Raw genomic sequence first — 25,145 nt, forward strand, 5'->3', positions numbered from 1 at the left:
TTCACATACATTCGTTGAAGAAAATTCACAATCGCCCCCTCCGAAAAATTTTCTGGATCGATTCATGGTTGTTTTCCCGTCGATCTTAAAGTACACTGAAATGCCGACGTAACAACCCCCGGTTTAAGATATTCCTAGAATTGATGACCTCCCCAGTTTCTTAATAATAGGAGCCGCGATAATGCGCAGTACCCCAATGGCCTAGCTGTAACTGCGTCACTGTTTACGTTGGGAGACTTTCGATTCAAGCCAAGGTCAGACCCAAATCCGTGCTTAAATCGAAAGTCTAGTATAATTATTCTGTTTGAATAAAAAATATGTTAACGTGATACAAAACAAAAAAAAAAAGCAAGAGGACAATCATTTTGTTTTAAGACAACTTGTTCTCTGTCTGAACGGATTCAATTGATACGAAAATCTGTATCAATATTATAAAGAAACAAAAGACTGTTACATTCAATGTGTACTAAAAATTTGAAAACAACTCTTGATAACAATGCACCAATTTGTAAAATAAAACTGAGGGTTATTAAAGGCGGGAGAAATATACCGGAAGGTTAGTGTATCACTTTAGAAAGAAATTAATGTTTTCATCTCAATAGCAGGTAAATCACGATTAATAAACATGAAAATACTGGCCGCTGGCACGTATGCATCGACCAATGATTAGCAAAGCAAAGGTTGTCGAAGAGTACGTTGACCGATCCAGGGCCCAGGCAGGTGCCTGCAGCTCTTCAGGAAGTTCATCTTATCCCTGCTGGTAACAAGCGCCAGTCTACAATGTCAGAATCACCCTCGATCTTCCTGAGAACCAGTCTCTTCGTGCTCAAACATGGTTATCTGGCTTCCCTGCCTCACCATCTTTCCGGAAAAAAAAATCACCCCCTCCCCCTAAAAAAAGAAATAAAAAGAAGAAAGAGACCGCTGGAGTGAAATCCACAGCAATTGGAAACTTGAGACAATGGAGAAGGCTCAACCAAGGAATGCACTATTAACAATCTGAGCTTCTTTTTTTTTTTAAATCATAATATACTCATTCTGCAGAATGATTACAATTTCAAGACTAAACCATTATTATTACTTCTTACAATTAGATTTAAATGAATAAATCCTATTCAACTTGAGAATGGTACCGCAGAGCAGTTAATTTTAAGAGAAGCATTTTATTTTAATAGAAGAAAACAAAAAAAATTGAGTCACTATAGAGAAAAAGCAAAGTATATTTTTCCCGATTTTAAAGTATTCTACCAGAAATAAAAATTTTGTTATTACCATGTCAACTTAATTGTTATGCGCGCGGCTCGCAAGTTTGAGCGCGCCTTGGGCGCGCGCCGCATGAGTCTCGCGCTTCGCGCTCGGATATTTATTCTTTGCATTTGGAATGCTTGAAAAAAACTTTATCAACAAGATCTCTTTTAGATGGCAGTATTTATATGCGTCTTCATATTCTGAATTGTCTACTTAATTAAGTATTGTCAAAGATTAAGTTTCTCAAAGTTCTGTAGGCGTTGAGGTACACATTCTCATCGTGACAGTCGCGCTGCGCGCTCGACTTCCGACAGACATTTGTAAACAGGTTATGTTGGATTTTTTTCTCGCAACTTTCGTCGTTTTTCCACACATTTTTTTTTATTTTATTTTTTTCAACGTGATTTTTCACTAATAAAAAAAAAGTACGCGTCCTATCAAGAAGTGATTTTTAACGAAATTGTAGATCTTTTTTGGGACAAGCATTTTTGTTAATTCTTTTTTTTCGTATCCTACATAGTTTGTCCACAAAATGGAATTTTTTATTTTTCATTATTTTTTGGGCAATCAAAATTTGAATTTTCGATTTTTGAAGAAAATCCAAAAATTGGTTATGATAATCTTGTAGGGCTTTCAAAAAGAAGTGTCTTTCTTTTCTTGACTTTTTTTCATATCGTGCTTTTTTCGGCTTTAAATTTTGATTTTCGGTTGATTAAAAAAATTTTGAATACGCTATAACTCTGAGAATTTTCTTTTATCGAAAAAAGTCATGAGGATAAATTGTTTGGTCTTTTTAATACTATAAATATCCATACATAGAATTTTCAAATTCAGAAAAAAGTTGTTTCAAAAATTTTCAAAATGCGCTCACTTTTTGAATTTTTATCAAAAATGGTTGGTTCACGAACTTGTCCTTTCTTTTAGGACCTAAAAAAAGTGTGCCAAAGATGAATTTGATTCGTTCATTTTTTCGAGAGTTATCGTGTTTACGAACGGTCGGACGGACGGACAGACAGACAGACGCCATCGTGAAAACCTAATTTTCGGATTCAGGGGATCTCGAAACGTGGAGATCCGTTGAAAAAGTGTGATGTCAAATTTTCGACAATTCTAATACTTTCTCAATCATAAATGATAAGAATGTCAAAATCAGGGCATTTATGTGAGAAGCACGTTATCTAACTGGAATCACTTGTTGGTCACTTGATGAATCCACTATAGTTAATTTTTTAATTAAAAAGATCAATTTAGTCACTTTTCTTTCAATAAATTAACCCATCGATTAATCACTATTTATGGTTTTCTTGAACTCTTTTGAAATATATTAGGGTATTTTATAGGATTCCAAGACATTTTTATTAGATTTGAATAATTTGGAGGAGTTTCGAAGGATTTTAAAAAGTGTATGGTATTTTTTTAAATGCCCAAGGAATATAAAAAACTTCAAAAAGTTTGAAGATATTTCAAAAGATGCCAAAAGATTAAAAATATTGTAGGATTTTTAAAGAGCTACCAAAATTTTAAAAATAATTTGAAGGTATTCCATCGGTTTTAAAACATTATTAAGGTATCTCTTAAGTTTCCAAACCATTTTCAAAAGCTTGAGAAAGCTTCAACAGATTTCAAATTACTAAAAAAAAATCCCAAGGAATTTCAAGTGATTATTTAATGGGATTTTATGATATTTTAATGGATTTGAATAATTTTCAAATTATTTAAGGTATTTTCAAACATTTTTATGAATTTGAAAGTTTGTAAGATTTTCAAGAGCTTTAAAAAGTATTAAAGGGTTTCAAAAGATTTTTTTAAATTGCAAAAATTTTCCCGGATTTGTGGAAATATAATCAGATTTCATAGAATTTAACAGGATTTTATAATATTTTAATAGATTTCAAAGAGTTTATTCAGAAGAAGTAAGGGATTTCAAAGGTTTTCAAAGACTTTCAAATTTTTTTTTAACTTGTGTAAATTTATTTAGAATTACACCGGAATTCTTGTAATGTCTTCGGAATTTTTTTGAATTCTTCTAAATTACTGCTGAAATCAATCAATTTTTTCATCATTTTAAATTATTTGGAGTTCACTTAATTTTTTTTTTAATTCACCGTAAATTTTTATGAATTTCATCTGATTCTTTTCATTTCTTTTGAATTCCTCTAAATTCACTCGAATTTTACTGAAATAAATGGAACTCCTTGGATCTTTTCAATTTTTTCAGATCGATTGGAATAGTTTTGACTTATTTTTAATTACTACTGAATTCATTGAATTTTTCATAATTTAGAATTATTTGAAGTTTACTTGATTTTTTTTCACTGCAAATTTTTATGAATTTTAACTGATTCTTCTCGTTTCCCTTGAATTCCTCTAAATGCACTCGAACTTTACTGAAATCAGTGAAATTCTTTGGATTAAAAAAAATCGCATTGATTTGAATTCTTTTGAATTACTACTGAATTCAATGAATTTTTTCATAATTTTGAATTATTTGAAGTCGAATGGACTTTTTTTATCTTCTATGACATTTTATGAATTTAATCGAATTCTTCTCCTTTCCCTTAAATTTTTCTAAATTCACTAGAATGTTACTGAAATCAGTGGAATTCGTTGGATTTCTAAAGCGTTTTCCAATTGTTTCGAATTCGTTTGAATTTAGCTTGAATTGTTTTGAAATATTATGAATTGATCCCAAATTCGTTTAAATGCACCTACCCAAGTGCGAAGTCACATACGGCCCAACATTGGGCCATAGTCGGCAAAAATATTGCCGAAGCTCGGCTGCCATTATTGGGCCAATGACGGAATGATAACTATGGCCTGCACTTGGCAGCCAAGGTTTGGCTGCCATTGTCGGTCCAACACTGGGTACCAGTATTGGACCAAACCTGGCTGCCATCGTCGTGCCATTGCCGGATTGATAACTATAGCCTTGACTTGGTAGCCAGGGCTTGGCTGCCATTGTCGGCCTAACACTGGCTACGGTCTAAGGATATGACAAAAAAGATATTTAAAAAATAAATATTAATAGATTGCGAGTACTTTAAATATAAATATTAATGCTCCTGTTTAGACTGAATACATATATTACATTTTGAACATTATATTACAAATAAAATTTCTAACGCTACGGGGTATCGAACCTACATCTATATACCTAAATCTACCGCCTAGCAGCCGGGCATATCAGGAATATCAATACACTAATTTTTAAATAAATAATTTAAATCAATTACAATTTTTCTTCGCGTAATATTTCATTTTTATCCGTTGTAGCCAGCTTTACAACTTTTTGCAATGATAGGAAATGTAATTTTTATAAACATTAACAATTTTTAAGGACAGAACTTAACAAATTTCATCGTGAACTTTGACAATTTTTCAATACATTTTTTTTATCTTTTGTGTAAGATTTGTTTATTAGGTGCTAAAACTAAGACTTGGTGAAACATAGTGCCGATTTTGGGTCAAGCATCGGTGGAGAATCGGCAAATATAAATAGCCAATATAGGCTGTCAGCACTGGCTCAACATTGGGCCGATTTAAATAAAACATGGTTTGCCGTGGTAAAAGTGACACTTGGCTCAGTAATGTGCCATCACTGGGCCAGACTTTGGCTGATCCTCGTGAAACATGGTTTCCCGTACTAAAAGTGAGACTTGGCGCAATAAAGTGCCGATACTGGGCCAAACATCGGTGGAGGATTGACAAATATAAATAGCCAATATAGGCTGCCAGCACTGGCTCAACACTGGGCCGATTAAAATGCCTATATTGGCCCAATAACTTTAGCCGACCTTTGGCTGCCAAAATTGGACCAACACTGGGCCGTGTATTCAGCTCCGGCAATTCGCACTCGGGTAGAATTCTTATCAATTTTAACGAATTCATTTGTATTCATCCAAATTCAAAAGAACATTATTCACCTTTAGTCCCTTTTTTATTTTTTTCAGTATATTTTGCTATGGAAGCCCTCAGAATAATAAATAAAATATTAATTTTAAACTTAAAATGATTTTATTTCATTCATAAAAGATCCTATATTAAAAAAGTTATAAGATTAGAATTTTATTCTATAAATACTAATGTTTAGGGAAAATGTAAAATTATTCGGGTAGTCAGAGAATTTTGTAAATCAAGATTTTCAACTCTAGTGTTAATGTAATGTAGCTTATTCTTCGAAAAAGGTCTGACCATGAAGATTTTTTAAATAAAAGGAATATTTTTTAAATTTGTATTCTGCAATTCTTTTACACGTTCAATTCACTCAAAAAAAGAGTCAAATATTTTATGTATATCCAAGAGTAAAAAACTACAAATTGCTAGTATTTTTCTTCTTATTTAAATAGCGCTGGTTCGTTTACTGCAGATTATTCAAAATGTACTAACTCAATTTTTAAGAATGAACGACTAAATGAATTAATAACTATATCTATTAAAGAAATTGGTGAATGTCTTGCTAGTAACTATTTTAAATTATGCTTTTAATAAAGAGAATTTATATACATTCTTGTGCATTTAATAATAATTAGAGTGAAAACATTCAATAGCCCTCCCTTCTATAGCCCTATCGAGAATTGACGCCGCGCCACAGTTTGGTGTCTAGCACGCAACTCAGTCGCAGTATCTCAAGGCGCACATATTGGCGTCAGTGCCTGAAGTTGTAGGTTTCCAAAATTTTTATTTTTAATTTGCGCACATGAAAAGGCACATAAATATGCATTTTAATTAAGTCGAGTCTGGTGCTGCTTCAGTAGGTTTCCCAATTTCTGCACGCTATAAACCTCGAAGATGTTCAATTTTTTTGGAAAAAAACATTTTATTTAACCTAATATTTTTCAAGGACCCTTTCCCTGTTCCTTTAAACTATTTACTTATTCTTCAATATTTAACTGAAGCCTATCCATTTTAATGAAACTAAAAAGACACCGAAAATAATAATATAAGCGACTTAAAACATTTAACTTTCAATAAATTAAAGCCAAAATCCACTTATTCACAAACGAAAGATTGCAAGAGTAGCAAGAGTTGCAGTGTCATGGCGGATGGCAGCAGCAGCGTGTATACACCTGCGCTTTACGAAACGCCATTTTATTTCAGCTGTATATTTAAAAAAATTTTGAGCTCATACTTGAAGGAATTTTTTTATAAAATCATGTTAGTACCACTTTTTTCAAATGTCAATTTATAGGTTCCAAAATTCCATCGTAAATTTTTTAGCACCATTCGATTAAACAATTTGAAATAAGTCCTACACAATGATATTACAGTAAAACCCTTCAATAGCCCTTCCGAGAATAGACGCCGCGCCGCAGTCAAGTATAACAGGAGCTGCGCGGGGTCTGCGGTTGTCACTTAGGCGAGCACTCAGGCGTGAAAAAATAAAAGCGGAGCGGGCTATAATGAGTCAGTTTCCACCCACCGTCAGCCCCAAAATCGGCACTATAGAAAAGTTTCACTGTAATTGCATTAGTAGAATTTCTGATAATTCGGATTTAGAGACTATGATCATCGATTCAACCTCAGAATACTTTGTATTAGATGAGAAGATAGATAAAGAAGGAAGTAAAAGAGGAGAAGCAAAGAGGCAACGATGATTATATTGATTATGATACTGATGATGATACTCTAGATGATGATTGTAAGGAAACGAAGAAAATAAACCGAAGAAGGAGCTAAAAATGAGAAAACTGCCAGGGGAAAGTAGCCTAATACAAGACATTTTCAGATCCTTCCTGATATAATCTTGAAGCTGAATATGCTCATTGCCTTACTTTCTCACAATGGTAATTTTTTTTCACGACAATTTAAATACGTTTTGCCAGTGTAGTCAGTATACATTACTGTTCAAAATCGAACCGTTATTTTTAAAAAAAATGGTACTGTTATTCAAAAAAGGATTTGAGTGGTTTTAAATTACATAGTACTTAAAATATTTCAAACTCTCTCCATTTTTTCACTTATAAGAATTTAGAACCATTGGAAAAATCAATAAGTCCAAGCACTGTTTATTCGGTGGCAGGAAAAAAATAATTATGATCTTAAGTTTAGTTGAAAATTTATCTTCTTGGTTCAAAATTCATTTTTTGTAAAAAATTCACAATTTTTGTTGAAAATTCATCACTTTGATTGAACATTACTTTCTTTTAACTGTAAATTTAACTATTGAATTTTTGTTTGAATTGTTGAAAGTTCGCCTTTATTCCTATTGGGGATTGAAAATTGATTTTTTTTAATGAAACTTAGGCTAATCCAGTTGCACTTTTAATTATTTCGTTAAAAATTCGTTTTTCCTTTTGTTGAAAATTAATTTTTCTAACTGAAAATGTAACTATTCTAGTCGAATATTCCATCCTTTTAGTAAAAAATTCATCTCTTTTATTAATAATTAGTTTTTTAAATTGTAAATTCGTTGCTATACATTTATCTTTTTGGTTCACAATTCAACTATTACAGTTGAAGATTTATCTTTTCAGTTCATAATTCATCACATTGACTTAAGGTTAATTTTTAAAAATAAAAATTAATTATTTGGTTAAAAATAATGTATTTTCTTGAAAATTTTGACTTTTGGTAGAAAATTAATCTTTTTGGGACTCAATTCGGCTTTTTGGTTAAAAATTCTACCATTATATTTAAAGATTTATCATTTTAGTTAAACCTTCATATTATGGGTTGAAGGTTTATTATTTTATTTTATTTTTTTGGAAATTCATCTGTTTGGTTGACATTTTAACTATTTTGCTGAACCGACTCTTTAATTGAAAATTAATTTTTTAACTGAAAATTTATGTTTTTAAATATAAAATTCTTATAATTTGATGAAAATCCGTCTTTTTTGGTAAAAAATTAATTTTCTTGGTTGAAAATTCAGCTCGTTGGTAGAAACTGCAACTATTCCAGTTAAACGTTCATCATTTTAATTGAAAAATACACTTTTTAATTTAATATTCAGCTATCTCATAAGAAAATTCATAATTTAAGCTGAATATTAATCACCATTGTTGAAATGTTGGATCAATCATTAAATTTTTGTTTAAAAATTAAATTTTTTGAAGTGAAAATTCAACTATTTTATGTCTGGTTAAATTTTTTATCTTTTTTAGTTAAAAAATTTAACTATTTAGTTGCAAATTTTGCTTTTTAGTAGAAAATTAAACCTTTTGGTTGAAAATTCAACTATTTGAGTAAAAATGCATCTATCTTATTGAAATAAATTAATTTAATTTGATATGGATATTAAATATTACTTGAAAGAATTTATATTAAATATAAACTAAATTTTATTTATATGAAATTATTAATTATGTTTTCATTATTACTTATTTATTTAATTATTCGGTGGTAATGATATGTTTATTGGAGAAAGTACAAGAAACTTGTACTATTAAGAAATTATTGATTCTTTAATAGTTACTTTCACAAATATAAAAAATGTATTTAATTTTACATATGAATAATACTATGTTCCCACTTTCAAAAGCCGGAAATCACAGGAAGTCAGGTCAGGACTGGACAGGGGCTGCCGAAATTCTGTAAGACCATGTTTCAGCAGAAATTACTGCATAAGCTGCGATTACTAGTGAGTTTTTGAGAAGATCTCAGTCACCCCTTTTCCACAAATTAGGCTCGAAATTTCTAAAAGAATAGTTTTTGGAATCCCGAGATCTTCATTTATCTCTCTCCCTATTAAAGGACGATTTTCATTCATTAGCGCTCTTAATACTTCCGCATTTTGAGGTACTGGGGCCGTTACAGGCTGTTTTTGGCCAAATTTAATGCACCCTCTTTGTTCGGTGCATTCCGTCATCCAGAAATTCGACGCGTACATAGTTAGATGTTTACGCAACTGCGTACACTAGTCAACTAAAGATTGTCAGGACCGTGTCACTTAGTATGGGGCCCCACAGAGGTATTTGAAATATTTCTCTTTATTTAAACCTTTCTCGTCCAGGAACTCGCGAGGGAAACATGTCACCTGAAGATGCTTATCCTGTATCCTTACACGGTGCTCTGTGTCACGTTCAGAGTGGTCAGACCACTCTCTCACAACTAAAAAGGACCGTTGCATTTTCATATTTACGTGAACCATGTCATGGTTTGCAAAATTTAAGGGATACTCTTTTTCCGCAAGACAAGAGATTACATCAATAAATTGTTGCAGTTCTAGAGATCAGAGTTGGATAAGGTGAAGTAATGGTTTCAGACTAATTTTATTCTTGATAAAATCTAGAATTACTGTAAAACATAGGTAACTGCTTCAGAGAAAGACATTGAGACGATGCTATATCTAACAACAATTTTAGACATAATTCAAATTAGGAAAATTATTCGTTCTTTTTTTTTTTTTAATTGGGAGTTTAGTTTCAAGTCAAAGTTTATTCAATTTTCAATAGAATGGTTGAATTTTCAATCAGAAAAGATTGACTTTCTATCAAAAGAGATGAGTTTGCAACCAAGAAATATGATTTTTCAACAACGTGATTGAATTTTGAACAAAAAAAATAATTAACTGGACACCAAACTTTTTAGCATTTACAACGAAATAATTGAAATTTTGAACAAGAGTCACAACATTTGAAGAAAATAGATCAAAAAAATTTCTAATATAATTTACAACTACATAGTTGTATTTTTAATAAATTTCCAAGCAAAGAGATGGTTCTTCAACTAATAAAATAAATTTTTAACAAAGTGGTTCAACTTTAGACCAAGTAGTTGAATTTTCGAACAAAACATATGAATTCTCATTGAAAGGTTTTCTAATTGAGTTTTTAACAATAAATAATGAAATAGAAACCAATTTCAACCAAATATTAAAATCTTTTGCCAAATAGTCGATTTTTAAACCAGGTGATTGAATCTTCAAACCAAAAAGTCGGGCTGCATTTGAACTTTTTAGCCAAAAGGCAAATTGTCTGCAAATCAGTGGAATTTTTGACAATAAAGATCATTTTAAACGAAATAGTTGAATTTTAAACTAAAAACAATAAATATTCAAACAAAAATGAATGTTTTGTTTGACAATTAATTTTCTAATTAATTTGTCGTTTTTTGGTAGAAAATTAATCTTCATGGTTAAAAATTCATCTTTTCGGTAGAAAATTCAATTACGTCGTAAAAATGATTTTTTGTTGTTAAAAAATCAATAGTTTGGTTCCAAATTGAACTATTTTGTTGAAATTTTCGATTTTTTTTTGTTTAAACATTCTTTTTTTTAACAGAAAAATTAGCTATTCCATTTTTGATTAACAATTGATTTTTTTTGCTGAAAATTCATTTATTTTGTTAATAATTCGTCTTTTTGCTTGGTTAAAAATTAATCTGTTTTGGTTGACATTTTTTTAGAAAATTCATCTTTTTGGCTTGACATTTCAACAATTTGGTCGAAAATTAATCTATCTGGTTGAAAATTAATTTTTGTTGTTGTTCAAAGTTGAACCATTTTGTCGTAAATTGACTGTTTTGTTAAGAATTAATATTTTTTGGTTCAAAATTCAACTGCTTTGTAGAAAATTCGTCTTTTTACCTCTGAAAATTGAACAACTTGAAAAAAATTATACTTTTTGATGAAAAGTGCACTTTTTTGAAATTTTATTATTTTGGTTCAAAATTTAGCTAATTTTTACAAGATTAAAATATTTTCTTAAAAATGGCGAGGGGCGAGGAGCGGAACTCAATCGTGTTTGATCCCCACCACCGCCAGCTTCAAAACCGGCACATTCTCAGAGTTTTACTGTACTTCGTTTAAACTTGAACTACTTTGTAAAAAATATTTTTTTTTGTTAACTATTTGATTAAATATTAAACTATTTTGTTGGAAATTAAATTTTTTGTCATTAACATTCATTTTTTTATCTGAAAATGTAGATATTCTATTTTTGGTTAAAAATGTTTCCTTCATGAACTGAAAATTCATCTATTTGTGGAAAATTCATATATTTTGTTGAAAATTTATCGATTTGGTTGAGGATTTAACTGTTTTGTTACAAACTTGTCTTTTTAGTTGAAACTAAAGTTAGTTTTTGAAACTGAAAACTTAACGTCTCTATTTTTGGTTTGAAAAAATACCTTTTTTAGTTAAAAAGTCGACTACTTCGTTGAAAATTAATCGTGCAAAGTGAAAAAGTTGTATATAATTTATATAGATTTGATAAGACACTGATATTTTTCTTTTTTTTACGTAAAAAAGTTCACAAAACAAATGAAAAATATCCTTGTCTTATCCGCTATACATAAACTATATATAACTTTTTCATCCGGGATTCTTGATTGAAAATTCTTCTTTTCCGGTTTAAAAGTACATATATGGTCAAAATCGCGGTAAAGTACATCGTGGGTGTTGAATACCCCAGCGTATTTATTCATGTATTTTTTAACCCCTATTGAATATTTTGTCACAATTAAATTATTTGATATAGTTTAAGGTATCTTTCGTAAGATAGAGTTGATTTTATAGCCATTTATTTATTTTAAGTGTGTTAAAAAATGATTGCAAAAAACAAGTTTAAAAAAAACGTTTTTTTTACTTAAAAATGCATAACGCACGCAATTTTAATTATTTTAACCTGAAAATTTATGACTATACTTTTGAAATAGTGTTATTTCATTTAAAAAATATTGCAACATGGATGCTTTCAAAAAGAAAAATTTATTGGCACAGTTGAAAAGTCAATTTTATGATAAAAAATTAATCAGATTTTTTGCTTTTGAATCGATTTATTATTATAAAAATTGAAGAACTTCGACACGTAATACCATGAAAATACAAGAAATTGAAAAAGAGACATATATAACTGTATTTTAACAATTATATTTTATAATTAGTTAGAAAGTAAACAAAAATAAATTAAATTTAAAAAAAAAATTTGCTCAAAAATCAATTTTTCACTCACTAAGTGCACACTGGGTGTTATATACCCCACGGTATTTTTACCTCCACATTCAGCAGCTGTTGCTAGTAGATTGACGCTTGACGCAATATGCTATACGAATTTACTTATATTTAGTGTCTCCAACTAAAATTAGATGGCGACACCTACTTAACTTTTTCGAATAAGTATGATTTATAAGAGTTTGAAAATTGCTTGGGGTGTATGAGACCCACAATGCACTTTAAGGGTTAATATATAGATATGGATTTAATTTTATTTTCTGATCAGAGAAGTGGTACGTGTTAAAAAACTATTTAATCATACGAAAATTGTTTGTGCAATTAATAAATATAGTTAAAAAATATATTATACTTGCCATCTAGAGAGCCACGTGATATTTGCAGCTTATTGTTTTTAATTGCTGTTTTTGATGGCTACTTTTAATTACTGTCTTAATTTACTGTTTTAATATTGTTTCTAATGACTTTTTTTCTTAGTTGCAGTATAAAGAAATCGAATTTTTGGATATTGATGCCCTGAACAATACAAGAAGGGCCAAGAAGGATGTTCTCTTTTTCAATCGAGTGCCAAAAGTGGGATCACAAACTTTCATGGAACTTTTGCGAAGGCTATCGATGAGAAATGGATTTTTATTCAACAAAGATCGAGTCCAAAGAGTGGAAACAATACGTTTGGCTCCTATCGAGCAGGTATGACATACTTAGCACTCAAATCACCTATTTCAGTTCGTGAAACGTGCTTACAAGTATTTTTATTAGAAAATGAGGATTCTAGTTGTTATCATTTTCTAACATAAGTAGATCAGACACACTCTGCCGTTATTTCAAGTCTTTTCTATTGAAATTTCATCACACATTCGACGAGTGACAAATCACTCCAAATTTTCTTTTTAAATCAGTCAATTTGACTCATTGATGCAGTCATTTAAGAGGATCGGATCTGTTGAATTTGCAGCCTGAAAGGGTCAATTTTCAATTAACAAAGTTGATTTTCAAACTAATTATGAACCTTCAAACAAACAAAAAAAGAATTTTCAACAAATAAGTTCAATTTTCATCCAAGTATAGTTTAATCTTCAAACAAGAAAGACAAGAATGTTAATTTACTACTAAATTAATCGTATTTCAAACCAATATATAATTTTTAACAAAATACTTCAATTATAAACCGAAGAGATGATTTTTAACAAAAAAAGTTTAATTAAAATGATAAATTTTAACAACAAAAATGTAATATGTAAAATTTAATCCGAAAAAGATTTCAATTTTTAAATAAAAAATAGTTGATATTTCCGCCGATATTTCAACCAAAAAAGATTTAAATTTCCACCGATAGTTACGAATTTTAAACAAAATACGTGACATTTTGTAAATAATTTTCTATTAAAAAAGGAGAATTCTGAACGAAAAAATACAAATATCAACTAAAATAAAGATAAATTTTGAACAATAAAACAACCAATTTTTAACAAAATACTTTAATTTTAAGCCAAAGAGATAACTTTTTAACTAAAAAAGTTTAAATTTTAATTAGAAATGGAATACTTAAATTTTTATTGTCTCTGTTTTTAGTTTAAAAAAATAATTTTGAACAAAAAAAGAAATTTTTTCATCCAAATATTTTCATTTCAACCAAAGAGGTGAATTTTCAACAAAAATTATGAATCTTTACAATAAAAAGTAATTTTTAACAAAGTGGTTCAACTTTCAACCAAGCAGTAAAATTTTCAATAAAAAATATGATTTCTCAACAGAAAATGTAATAGCTGAAATTTCATCCAAACAAGATTTCAATTATATATAAAAAAAAGTTGATATTTCGGAGGATATTTGAGCCGAAAAAGGTTTTAATTTCTAATTTAAAACAGTTGAATTAAACCAAAAATACGACTTTACAACCAAGATTTATTTTCCACCAATAAAGACCAATTTTCAACAAAATGCGTGAAAATTCGACCAAATAGTCGAATTTTTTATTAAAAATCTTTAATTTTCAACCAAAAATGAAATAGTAAAATTGTCAATTAACCAAATTAATTTTCGACACGAAAAAGAAATTTTAAAAAAGTTTACTTAAAAAAAAGAGATTAGTTTTCAAATAAAATTATAAATATTCAACAAACTAAAAAATGTTAATTAATTTTCATGAATTCATGGTGAATTAAAAAGAGTTTTTTGAGTCAATTTTCTTGAATAGAATTGAAAGAATTCAGATGAATTTAGCTGAATTTAAAATAATTCAGCTGGAGTTAAAAGCATCAATAGAATTCCAAATAAAAAAAAAATAAATAAAAGTTGAAATAAAATTCTAAATATTCCACCGATTTTAGTAAAATTAGAGTCTATGTAGGAGAATTCAGAGGAACCGAAGATACTTTAATGTAATTCATAAGAATTGAACTGAATTTAAGTGAATTGAAAAAATTAAAAAAATAAACCTAAATGAATTAAATAAAATTCGAGTGAATACAGAGATATTTAAGGGAATTGAGAAGAACTCTATGAGGTTCATAAAAATTAAATGTGAAATAAATTTAAGTGAATTGAAATCAATTCAAATATATTTTAAAAGTTCATTGAATTCATGAAAATTTGAATGAATTTAGAAAATTTTCAGGTAATGCAACAGAATTTAATGAAATACGTCAGAATTCAAGATAGAATTCTAAAGAATTGAGAATATATTAACAAGAATTCAGAGTGAATTCCAGATGAATTCAATTGATTTATTTTGATAAATTCCAAAACATTCCATTGATTTCAGTAAAAATTGAGGGAAAATAGAAGAATTCAAAAGAATTTAAGAAAATTCGATTATATTCATACAAAATCAAGAAAAATAAAAAATAATTCAAGTGAATAGAAAAAAATGTTTAAAATCCAAACATATTTCATCGAATTGAATAAAATTAGACTGTACAGAATTCATGAAGAATTAAACAGAATTTAAGTGAATTGAAAAAATTTTGAAATAAAACAATAAATTAAATTAAATTCGAGTGAATATAGAGAAAATGAAGGGAATTGAAAAGAAATCAATGAAATTTATGAAAATTCAAGGTGAATTAACAAAAATTCAGGGAAATAGAAAACAATTGAAATATATTTTAAGAGTTCATTGAATTCAGGAAAATTGGAATGAATTTAGACAAATTTGAGGGAATTCAAAAGAATTTGATAAAATACCTGAGGATTCTTGATGAGTTTAAGAGGATTAGAAAAATAAATTTTCGAAAATGCAATAGAGTAGAATTTCTGAGTGATTTCATGAAAATTGAATTGAATTTTAAAAAATGCAGGGAAAATTTTAAAAATCAAGGTGATTTCATAGAATTTTTGATGTATTAATAAGAATTTAGGGCAAATTTTTATTGAAAAAGAGTGAATTTAGAAGAATTCAAGAAAACTTGAGATAATTCAACGAAATCCACGAAAATAAATAAAAAATTATTCAAGTAAATAGCACAAACTATTTAAAATGACAAACATTTGATTAAATTGTGGTAAATGGGAAGTGAACAATTTTTAATCTTAAAGATATTAATACAATTTTTACAGATATAATAAAAATAAATGAAAATATATACATTTGAATAATATAAAAAATTTCATTATTTTCAATTAAAAATTTTAAAATTATTAATTATACAAGGAGATTATTTCAGGAACATTATAATTTTGGAGATTTAAGGAATCATTTTTATTATTTATTTTTAAAACTATATAATTTTTAATTTAATTTTAATTTCTGAAATTATTAATGTCTAATTAATTAATTATTACTATATTTATAAAGTGATACTTTTATTTTTTAAACTTAATACAGTGATGTTATCTTTAAAAAAGTAATTTAAAAAAAAAGTGACTAAAAGTGACTTGCATGACTGTTACTTTTCTCGTGATGTAACGATAACGATATCTAGTTCCTTTAAAGAAGTAGAGTACTCATAATTGATTATTATTCAAAAGACATAAATTATTTTCTTCTGAAGAAAGGCTAATCAAATAAATAATTAAAAAATATCTATCGTAAGAGAAAGTAATATTAAAAATCCCAATAACGCCATTAAAAGATGAAGTGAAACTTTAAATTTGACATCATAAATGTAATATAATTAGCAGCTTTCGAAATTAAGTGCCAAGTAACCATATTTTCCTCAAGTTTACAATAAATCTCACCACTTCTGTATATAACTACTTAGAAGACTTTAAAGTGAAGAAATATGGAATGAAACGGAATTATTGTTAAAGGTTTTAAATTACGAAGACATTAATGATCTAATGCGGTACGAATTGTAGGCACCCAGTTAACTACTTTTCTTAGAATAAATCAAAGTTTCCTTCTTCTCTCAAACATACTTTTCACTAATTTGTTATTAATAGAGAGCGGATTAGCGCAACTGTGAAGTCAGATGACGAGCGCAGCTCGGCTCTCACATGCAGTGATCCCCGATTGGACCAGCAGAAAGCGTGCGCGCGCGCGTCGTGCACGCGCGATGCCCCCCACCCCACCCCTCTCTGCTCGGCCCGACGCACAGTGGTCAAAAATCTCAAAAAGCTGACCATAATTATAAATTATTATTATTTCGCGGTAAATTTTCCTAATTGGGGGTTTTTGGGGCTGCTGATCATGAATATTTATTATTTTATGAAAACAATATGGCGGCTACATAATGGCGGCTGATATTTATGCAATTCAATTTTACTCGAATAAAAATTACGATTTGTAGGTTTCTGGGAGCGCAATTTAATTTTGATATTATTATGGCCTCATGAAAAAATAAAATGGTGAGTACAAAATGGCGGATAAAGGTCATGGATCCCGTAAAAAACCAACAAACTGGCCATAAATGTTAAATGTAACTATTTTATGAGAAATTTCTTTGCTCGAGTGTTTTAGGAGTAATATAATAAGTATAGACAATAGTATAATAAAAAGGATATGAATTTTGTGTAATTTCTAATAAAGTAAATAGTGTATTCAAAATGGTGGATACAAAATGGCGTATGAATTTTGTGTTTTAATGAATCTTTTTAGGATAAAATGTCTCATTTTTAAGCTACACATAATTGTTTCTTAAAAAATCTTTCTCGGTCCGATGAGAATCTTTCCATCTTTTTTTCAAATGGGAAATCAATTTTTTAAGTCTATTTTTCCACTCATCGTTTAAGGTGTATAAAGTACTGAGTTTTGTGGAGATTGAACGTTCTATAATCTCAAAGCAGCTATTAGCGCTTTCAAAAATGTTGTTCTTGATGAGTCGGCACAATTCACTCCGTGTTAAACAAATGAGTTCTTTTGTGTTCTCATGTTTAGTATCTAGAAATAAAAGTGTCATCGAAATTACTGAAAGTTGCAATCAATGAAAGGAACGCTTTTTGTAAAATTAAACGTGTCGAATGTAATTTGAAACTTGTTTTTTCTTTCCCACACAGTCGTGCTCAATTTATATTTAAATATTTTTAAAAAATTATTTAATATATTTTTATGATAATCTTATACTTTTGTCATACATTTCATTGAAAACTTGCACTTTATAAACAGATAAATATTTTGCAAATGATTGTTATAATTTTTCCGCTTATTTAACAAATACATTTGGATACAGTGGACAAAATACTTTTATGTATTGAAGAAACAAAAATTTTAAATAAGGAAGTATATATTCGGTGCGCTGTATAACGGGCATTTATGGGCGTAACTGTACGTTCCATAGAAAAAAATTCCCCGAACGCAAACCGGCAACTTCCGGCAGCTCAATTTTTGATATGTTTTGCAGAAGTTTGTTATTTATTATTGAGATAAAAGAATAGGGCTCGATCTATCAGGACTTTTTTCTAAACTCTGTTTTTATCAGCGTAAGTTTATCGTCAACATTTGAAAACGGCAGTCAATTACTTAAACATATTTCATATTTATCTTTGTCAAGCACTTTGATAGTTTGTATAGCTGAAAGTATTTACATTTGCGAGAACAATCCATGTTGTGATATCCAAATTGGTCTCTCTATTCAAAAACTGTGAACTTTTGAAAAACTGGTTTTATTTGTCGCGACGTGTTTGACTTTTTGACGCGTCTGACGTCTATGAAACAGAGAGGCTGAAGTTGGTTCTAGCAACATGTGTTCTTAACTAACAATCTTAAACGACGCTAGGAGTACCACTACTAATACTGGAATTTTCGAAAAGCGAAAAAAAAATTTTTTCCATCATAGCTAACTTTTCATGATTTTTTACCACTTTGCGACGGTCTAACCGGGGATCTTCACATGTGAGAGCTGAGCTGCGCTCACGAACTAACTTTACAGTTGCGCTGATCCGCTCTCTGGTTGTAAAATCGAACCATTTTTTTCTAGTGAGATTCTTACAAAAATTAAACAAATTTTTATTTTATTAACTTTTTGATTGTGCTTTTTCTCTGCAGCTTCAACTTGCCACAATGGTTAGCAGTTTTGTGGAACCATCCGTTTACGTGAAACATGTGTGTTTTACAAACTTCACAGAGTAAGTCAATTAAAATTGTATCTAATAATGTAATAATTAGGTCTTGAAATATTATTAAAAATTGTATTAAAACAAAAATGCATACCAGATTGGCTGGGTCAGGAATATATCCAAAAAGGCTTGAGGCTAATTTTTTATATTTTATTTTCAGTATTTTATGTTATTATAGAATAGAGCCCGTTATTGGCCTTCGATCGTTGGCTGTGATTTGAAAAAAAATTGTTATCCTCGGGCTTGATAATAAATGCAGAATTAGGCTAATCAAAAAATGTATTGAGATTTTTTTTCATAACAGTCCCATGAAGCTTGAGACGTATTAGAATCGAGTTGAAGCTCAATATTTCTGTTTGCAATTATCTATTGAATACAAATGTATAATTATTTCTTAAATGTCACTCCCATAAGTCTGTTTTATAGGGTTCCAAAAGCCCCATATGTGAAAAATGGGCCTTTCCTAGTTTTTTCCGCTAATTATGATTTCTTATTCTTTTTAACAATTTTCTCATAGAATAGAGTTAAAAATTCGCGGTTTTTTCCACATTTTTCCACTTATTTTCAACTTTTCAACTAAAGTGAGTAATGATTAATTTAAGTAATCGAATTTAATTATTTAAACAATTTATTATTATTTTTAATTATATTCTTTTTGAACAACGTTAGAAAGTAGTGGTTTTTTTAAATATTATATTTTTTGTCCACCTTTGAATTAGAGCAAGGTAATAATTAATACGAGCTAACAAACAAAATCGTTTAAACAATTTATTACTCTGTATAACTATCTTCTTTCAGATAATAGCTAGAAGTTTGTGGTTTTTTCTGAAATGTTTAAGATTGCTTCGGCTTTTTATTTATAAACAAATAATAAATAAAAATTATAGAGAATAATTTTTTAAACTGTCCTTTTCTTTTTTGTGAATATATTTTTCTGAAATAATACAGACTGCTGAAGACTGCCGAATGTGGACAAAAAGTTTTAAAATGTCGGACAAAGCCGCAACTATTTATCACTGCTATAAAAGAAGAGAGTTATAAACAATAATAATTCGTTTGGACGATCATGTTTATTAAATTGCATCAATTCTTATCTCAATCTATGTGAAACGTTGACAAAAAATTGAAAATGACATAAAAAAACCCCCGAAACTGTGTAGTAACAATCTAGGAGAGAATAGTTACAAATAACAATAATTTGTTAAAACCTTTATTGTTGTTAAATTCCAATAATTATTATCGTATTCTAAGTAAAATAATTTTTCAACAAATATGTTTGTTGACTTGAATTATTTATTGTCTCACTCTAACTGAAAGAAGACGAAAAGTGGAAAATTTTAGACAAAACTGCTCATTTTTAGCTACATTTTAATAGAATATTGTCATAAATGATAATAAATGGTTTAAACAATTATTTCTTTATCATTTAATTGAATATTGCATCGATCAAAATGAAAAGTTGAAAATAAGTTGAAAAAATCGGGAAAAAATTTAGACGAATAATATTAAAAAGCGAGAATGACTAATTATTGGCAGTTACTATTCTTATACATATTTTAATAAAAAAATGGTAAATGTTTGTATTTTTTACACTCATGTATTCGTTATCTCATAAAAGCGATTAAATATTTATTTCAAAGTGATTAAAAACTAGAAAGAATTATAAAAATTAATATACAACAATAATATGATGTGATGCATTTGTTCGCGTCATCGAGATTTATCGATCGTCGTATTGTTGATTTTTTTGACCTACTAGTACTGATTCATAAAGTTTAAGCAAAATTGTTTATTCAACTTATATGTGAAAAACTTGTTTGTTATTCAAAAAACGACAATATTATTTGTAGTGTATTTGCTTGTGTCTTTGAGATGCATCGCTGAACCTATTGTTCAACCGTTTATAACCTATCAGTACCGATTTATGAAGTCTTAAACAAAAAATTTAATTTTTTTATGAGAAAAACTTGTTTGATATTCAATATACAATTATACCATATCTTGTTTATTTGTTCGCGTCTTCAAGATGCATCTATCATCCTATTATGGATTTTTATGATATGCTAGAACTGATTTATAAAGTTAAAAGAAAATTATTTATTCTGTTTATATGAGAAAAACTTTCTTTATGTTAGAGATACTTACAGTACTGTCGCGCAATACCTATTTATGCATTTTCAAAAGATACTGTTTATCTCTTTTAATCAAAAATTTTTTTATTTTTGGAATACAACATTATTGTATATGATTTATTTGTTCCCGTTTTCGAGACGACTCCAATGACCTACGGGTACCGCTTTTTAATTTTTAAACAAAATTATGTATCTTCTTTATAAGAGAATTTTTTTTTTAATAATTGGAATATAACAGTATTGTATTTATTGTAACTGATTGCATCTTCGAAAAGTGTTAACTGGCTTATTAGCGAAATTTTGACGACTTTTTATGATCAATCAAATAGCAACTTACAAAGATCAAAAAATGTTTACATTATTTATATGAGGAAACCATTTTATAAATTTGGAATATAACACTACTGTGAGTTTCAAAGTTCTTCGTTCTAACAGAACACATTGATCGACTCATAGTGGTTTCTCTGATATTCAGGAAATAAAATTTTCGTGAAGATAATTGAAGAGCTTGGCAAATAAAAAAAGTGAAAAAAGTTAAACAAAATTTGTTGTAAAAGTATCAATTTTACACTTAGAGTGAATACAAGTAGTATAGCTGAACAGCTGTTGGACCACTTACCGACCGATGGTAATAACCCGATATCGCAGGTCAGCCGAAAATAGAACATTGCTCGGTCGGTAAGTAACCATGAGCCGTATAGCTATACTACTAATAATATACTAATAATACTTCTAATAGTACTATTTCCTAACGATATTTTTATTTTTTAATTGAACAAGAACCAATTTAGATCAATTAAACGATCATAGAGTTAAACTTTTCACGACTATCCTCTACATAAACTCAATATATTACATGTTTTACGCCTATATATATTATACCTGAACAATTTTTTATTTAAATGTGACCTAACGGCTGGAAGATTCTGGTCGCATTCTTATTTCTTGTTCGTGTTTTTATAGAAAAGCTTCCCTCTATGAGGAAGCACATTTATTTGATACCTATAAGGAAACAAAGTGTTCATAAAATGATCCCAAATAATTACACTCGTATTGAATACAAGTAGTATAGCTGTTCGTCTATTGGGCCACTTACCGACCGCTGTCGGTAACTCAGGATGAAATAGAACTTTGCTCGGTCGGTAAGTGACCATTAGCCGTACAGCTATACTACTAATACACCTATAGTATATCGTAGCGGTATTTTTTTTAATTGAACAAGAACCAATTTAGATAAATTAAAACGATCATATAATTGACCTTTTCACCACTATTCTCAACATAAAAACAATATATTACACTTGAGCAATTTTTAATTGAAATCTGACCTAAAGACCTAAAGTCGGATTCTTATCTCTTTTTCATGTTTGACCGGTTTTAAGAAATTGCATAGGTCTAAACTAAAGCATAAATTACCATTTACAGATTCAACCTACCAGAACCGATTTACGTGAACATGGTGCGAGATCCTGTGGAACGTGTGATATCTTGGTATTATTACGTAAGAGCTCCTTGGTACTATGTGGAAAGGAAACAAATCTTCCCAGATCTGCCGCTACCCGATCCTAATTGGCTAAGAAAGGACTTCGAGTCCTGCGTGTTAAACGACGATCGAGAGTGCAAATATCTCGAGGGGGAAATCCATGAAGGAATCGGGGATCACCGCAGGCAGTCACTTTTTTTCTGCGGTCACAGCGAGAAATGCACGTGAGTCACCTTGTCGACATTAGCAAGCATTTCTTGAATTTACCACTTCATAAATTCTGCAAACGAACATGAAAGAGGAAATCTCTTTTCAGAATGAGATAGTTATAAATAATTCATTAGAATTTTAGTAATAATGGCTTTCTTTTGAGCAAACAGAAAACGTTAGTAAACAATTTTATATTAGATTGAAAATATGTGATGTGTAAGTTTTCTGAACTGTTTAACTTTTAAATTAGGTGGGGTTTTGAAAAACAAAAAGTTTATTTTTTTTATCTAAACATAAAATATTTTTTGTTACATGCTATTACATTTTTGGTTCAAAATTCATTTTTTTGGTTGAAATATATTTTCTCTGCTAAAAATTAAAGTGTTCCATTTTTTTAGTTACAAATTCAACCATTTGTTTGAAAATTCATGTTTTTTTTTTGAAATTACGTATTTTTGGTAGTAAATTAATATTCTTTGCGCAAAATTAATTTTTTTTTTCAAATGAAACTTAAACATCTTGGTTGAACTTAAATTGCTTCGTTAAAAACAATTCTTGTCTAAGATTCATCATTTAATTTCAAAATTCATTTCTTTGATTGAAAATTGTTCTTTTTAGTTCAAAATTTTAATTTTTCTTGTAAATTCGTCTTTTTAGTGAACTGTTTTGTTAAAAATTCGGCTCTCCTGTTAGAAATTAATTTTGTTATTTGAATCAGAAAAATGACCAATATCATCAGTGAGCCAAATACTCAAATTTACTGATTTGAATAATCACTTTTGATTGATTTTTCACTTTTCGAATCCGCATTATTTAAATCAGTCGAAATTTTTAATATCGTAAAAAATCACTGAACTTTAACATACATAATTGTTTAAACAATTTATTATTATTTATAATAATATTCTCTAAGAATAATGCTGAAAAGATGAAGCTTTTTCTACAAATTTGCACATTTTGTCCACATTTTTAATTATAGTGAGGGTAATTTATTGAAGTTAATTAATTCAAGTTAACAAACATAATTGTTTAAACAATTTTCAAATAATATTTTTTCAAATAGTGCTAGAAAGCTTCGAGTTTTTTCTGAAATATTTAACATTTTGTTCACTTTTCACCTAAAGCAATGTAAAAATTAATGCAATTTGAGAAACATAATTGTCTAAACAAAATATTAATGTTCATAACTATCATCTCCGGTAGGAATGCTAGATAATTACAGTTTTTTTAACTTTTAAACTTTAAACTTTGCTTTGTCTTTTTATTTATTAACAAAACATATATAAACAATTAAGAGAATAATTTTTAAACAATCTCTTTCTTTTTTGTGGATATATTTTTCTAAAAATAACCCAGATATTTCAAAGATTCTTCAAATTTTCTGTATGGATCGGATTGAATGTAAATTCCTAACTAAGAGGTCAAAGGAAACCTGAAATTTTTAAAAAAATCTGCAAATTTCTAGCACTATTATAACAGAATATAGTCATAAACAATAGAAATTTGTTTGAATAATAATGTTTGTTAACTTTCAATAATTAAACTAGCATAATCTCACTAAGTAAAATTTTTAAAAAAGTTAAGAATATTAAAAAAAACTGTAACTATCTAGCTTTCTTGCAGGAGAAGATAATTATAAACATTAATATTTTGTTTAAACAATTATTTTCATAAAGTTGTATTAATTTTCACCTCGCTTTAAGTGGAATGTGAACAGAAAGTTGAATATTTTCAAAAAGAACCGCAACTACGAATTTTCAACAAAATACAAGAATTTTTAACCAAACAGTTGAATTTGTCACTAAAAATAGAGTACCTTAATTTTCAGTTAGTAAAAATATTTTTCAAACAAAAAAATGAATTCTCAGCCAAAAAATGTAATAGGTGATATTTCAATCACAAAAAATTTCGATTCTAAATAAGAAACAGTTGAAGTTTCCCAAAAAGATTAATTTTCCACCAAGTGATGGACATGGAATTTTAATTTAAATAATTCAACAACAAAAGAGACAAATTTTCAACAAAATAATTTAATTTTCAACAGAGTAATACAGTTTTTTACCAAACAAATTAATTGTTTGCCAAAGATCATTTTCAAACCAAAATGGAATGGCTCAATCGTTTTTAACAAATAACAATTTTTCAACCAAAAAAGATAGCTTCTGAACGAAAAATTGTTTATTTTCTACCAATAAAAAGAAATTGACCTAATCAGTAACGTACTTTTGATTGATATAATCCGTACCATTCAATCTATTAAACAAGCAATTATGATCAACTTTAATCATTTATTAAAATGTAGAAATTTTATCAAGAATTTTATTTAGGAAGAGTTTTACAATTTTATTCGAACAGAAAAATCAGTCACTTCCATTGACTGAAAATCAGTAGTTGAAATAGCAAATAAAAATAAAATTAAAAAAAAATAAACCTTTAAAATAAAATAACCTGTTAAAATAAGCTGTAGCTTTCTGAATGGAATTTTTGGTAATGATGATTTATTTTTAAAGGCCTTTCAACACGATAGGAGCACTGGAAAGAGCGAAAATGGCTGTTGAAAAACATTATGCAGTAGTTGGCGTTTTGGAGGATGTAAATACCACGTTGGCAGTTTTAGAAAATTATGTACCCTTATTCTTCGAGGGAGCAACCGACGTCTACTGGGGTAAATTATTTTCCTTATAAT

The 25,145-nt window shown here is 28.6% G+C and overlaps 1 protein-coding gene across 1 annotated transcript in view; it reads left to right on the forward strand.

Moving 5' to 3' along the window:
- Positions 1-25,145, forward strand: part of LOC117170227 (heparan sulfate 2-O-sulfotransferase pipe) — a 160,607-nt gene that overhangs the window by 124,045 nt on the left and 11,417 nt on the right. The window contains exons 4-7 of the mRNA XM_033356849.1: positions 12,617-12,829; positions 18,564-18,643; positions 22,192-22,473; positions 24,970-25,124. Coding sequence (XP_033212740.1) covers positions 12,617-12,829; positions 18,564-18,643; positions 22,192-22,473; positions 24,970-25,124 — 730 coding nt within the window. The remainder of the gene's footprint in view (positions 1-12,616; positions 12,830-18,563; positions 18,644-22,191; positions 22,474-24,969; positions 25,125-25,145) is intronic.

Source organism: Belonocnema kinseyi, chromosome 3 (genome assembly GCF_010883055.1).
Source record: "Belonocnema kinseyi isolate 2016_QV_RU_SX_M_011 chromosome 3, B_treatae_v1, whole genome shotgun sequence".
Classification (NCBI taxonomy): Eukaryota; Metazoa; Arthropoda; class Insecta; order Hymenoptera; family Cynipidae; genus Belonocnema; species Belonocnema kinseyi.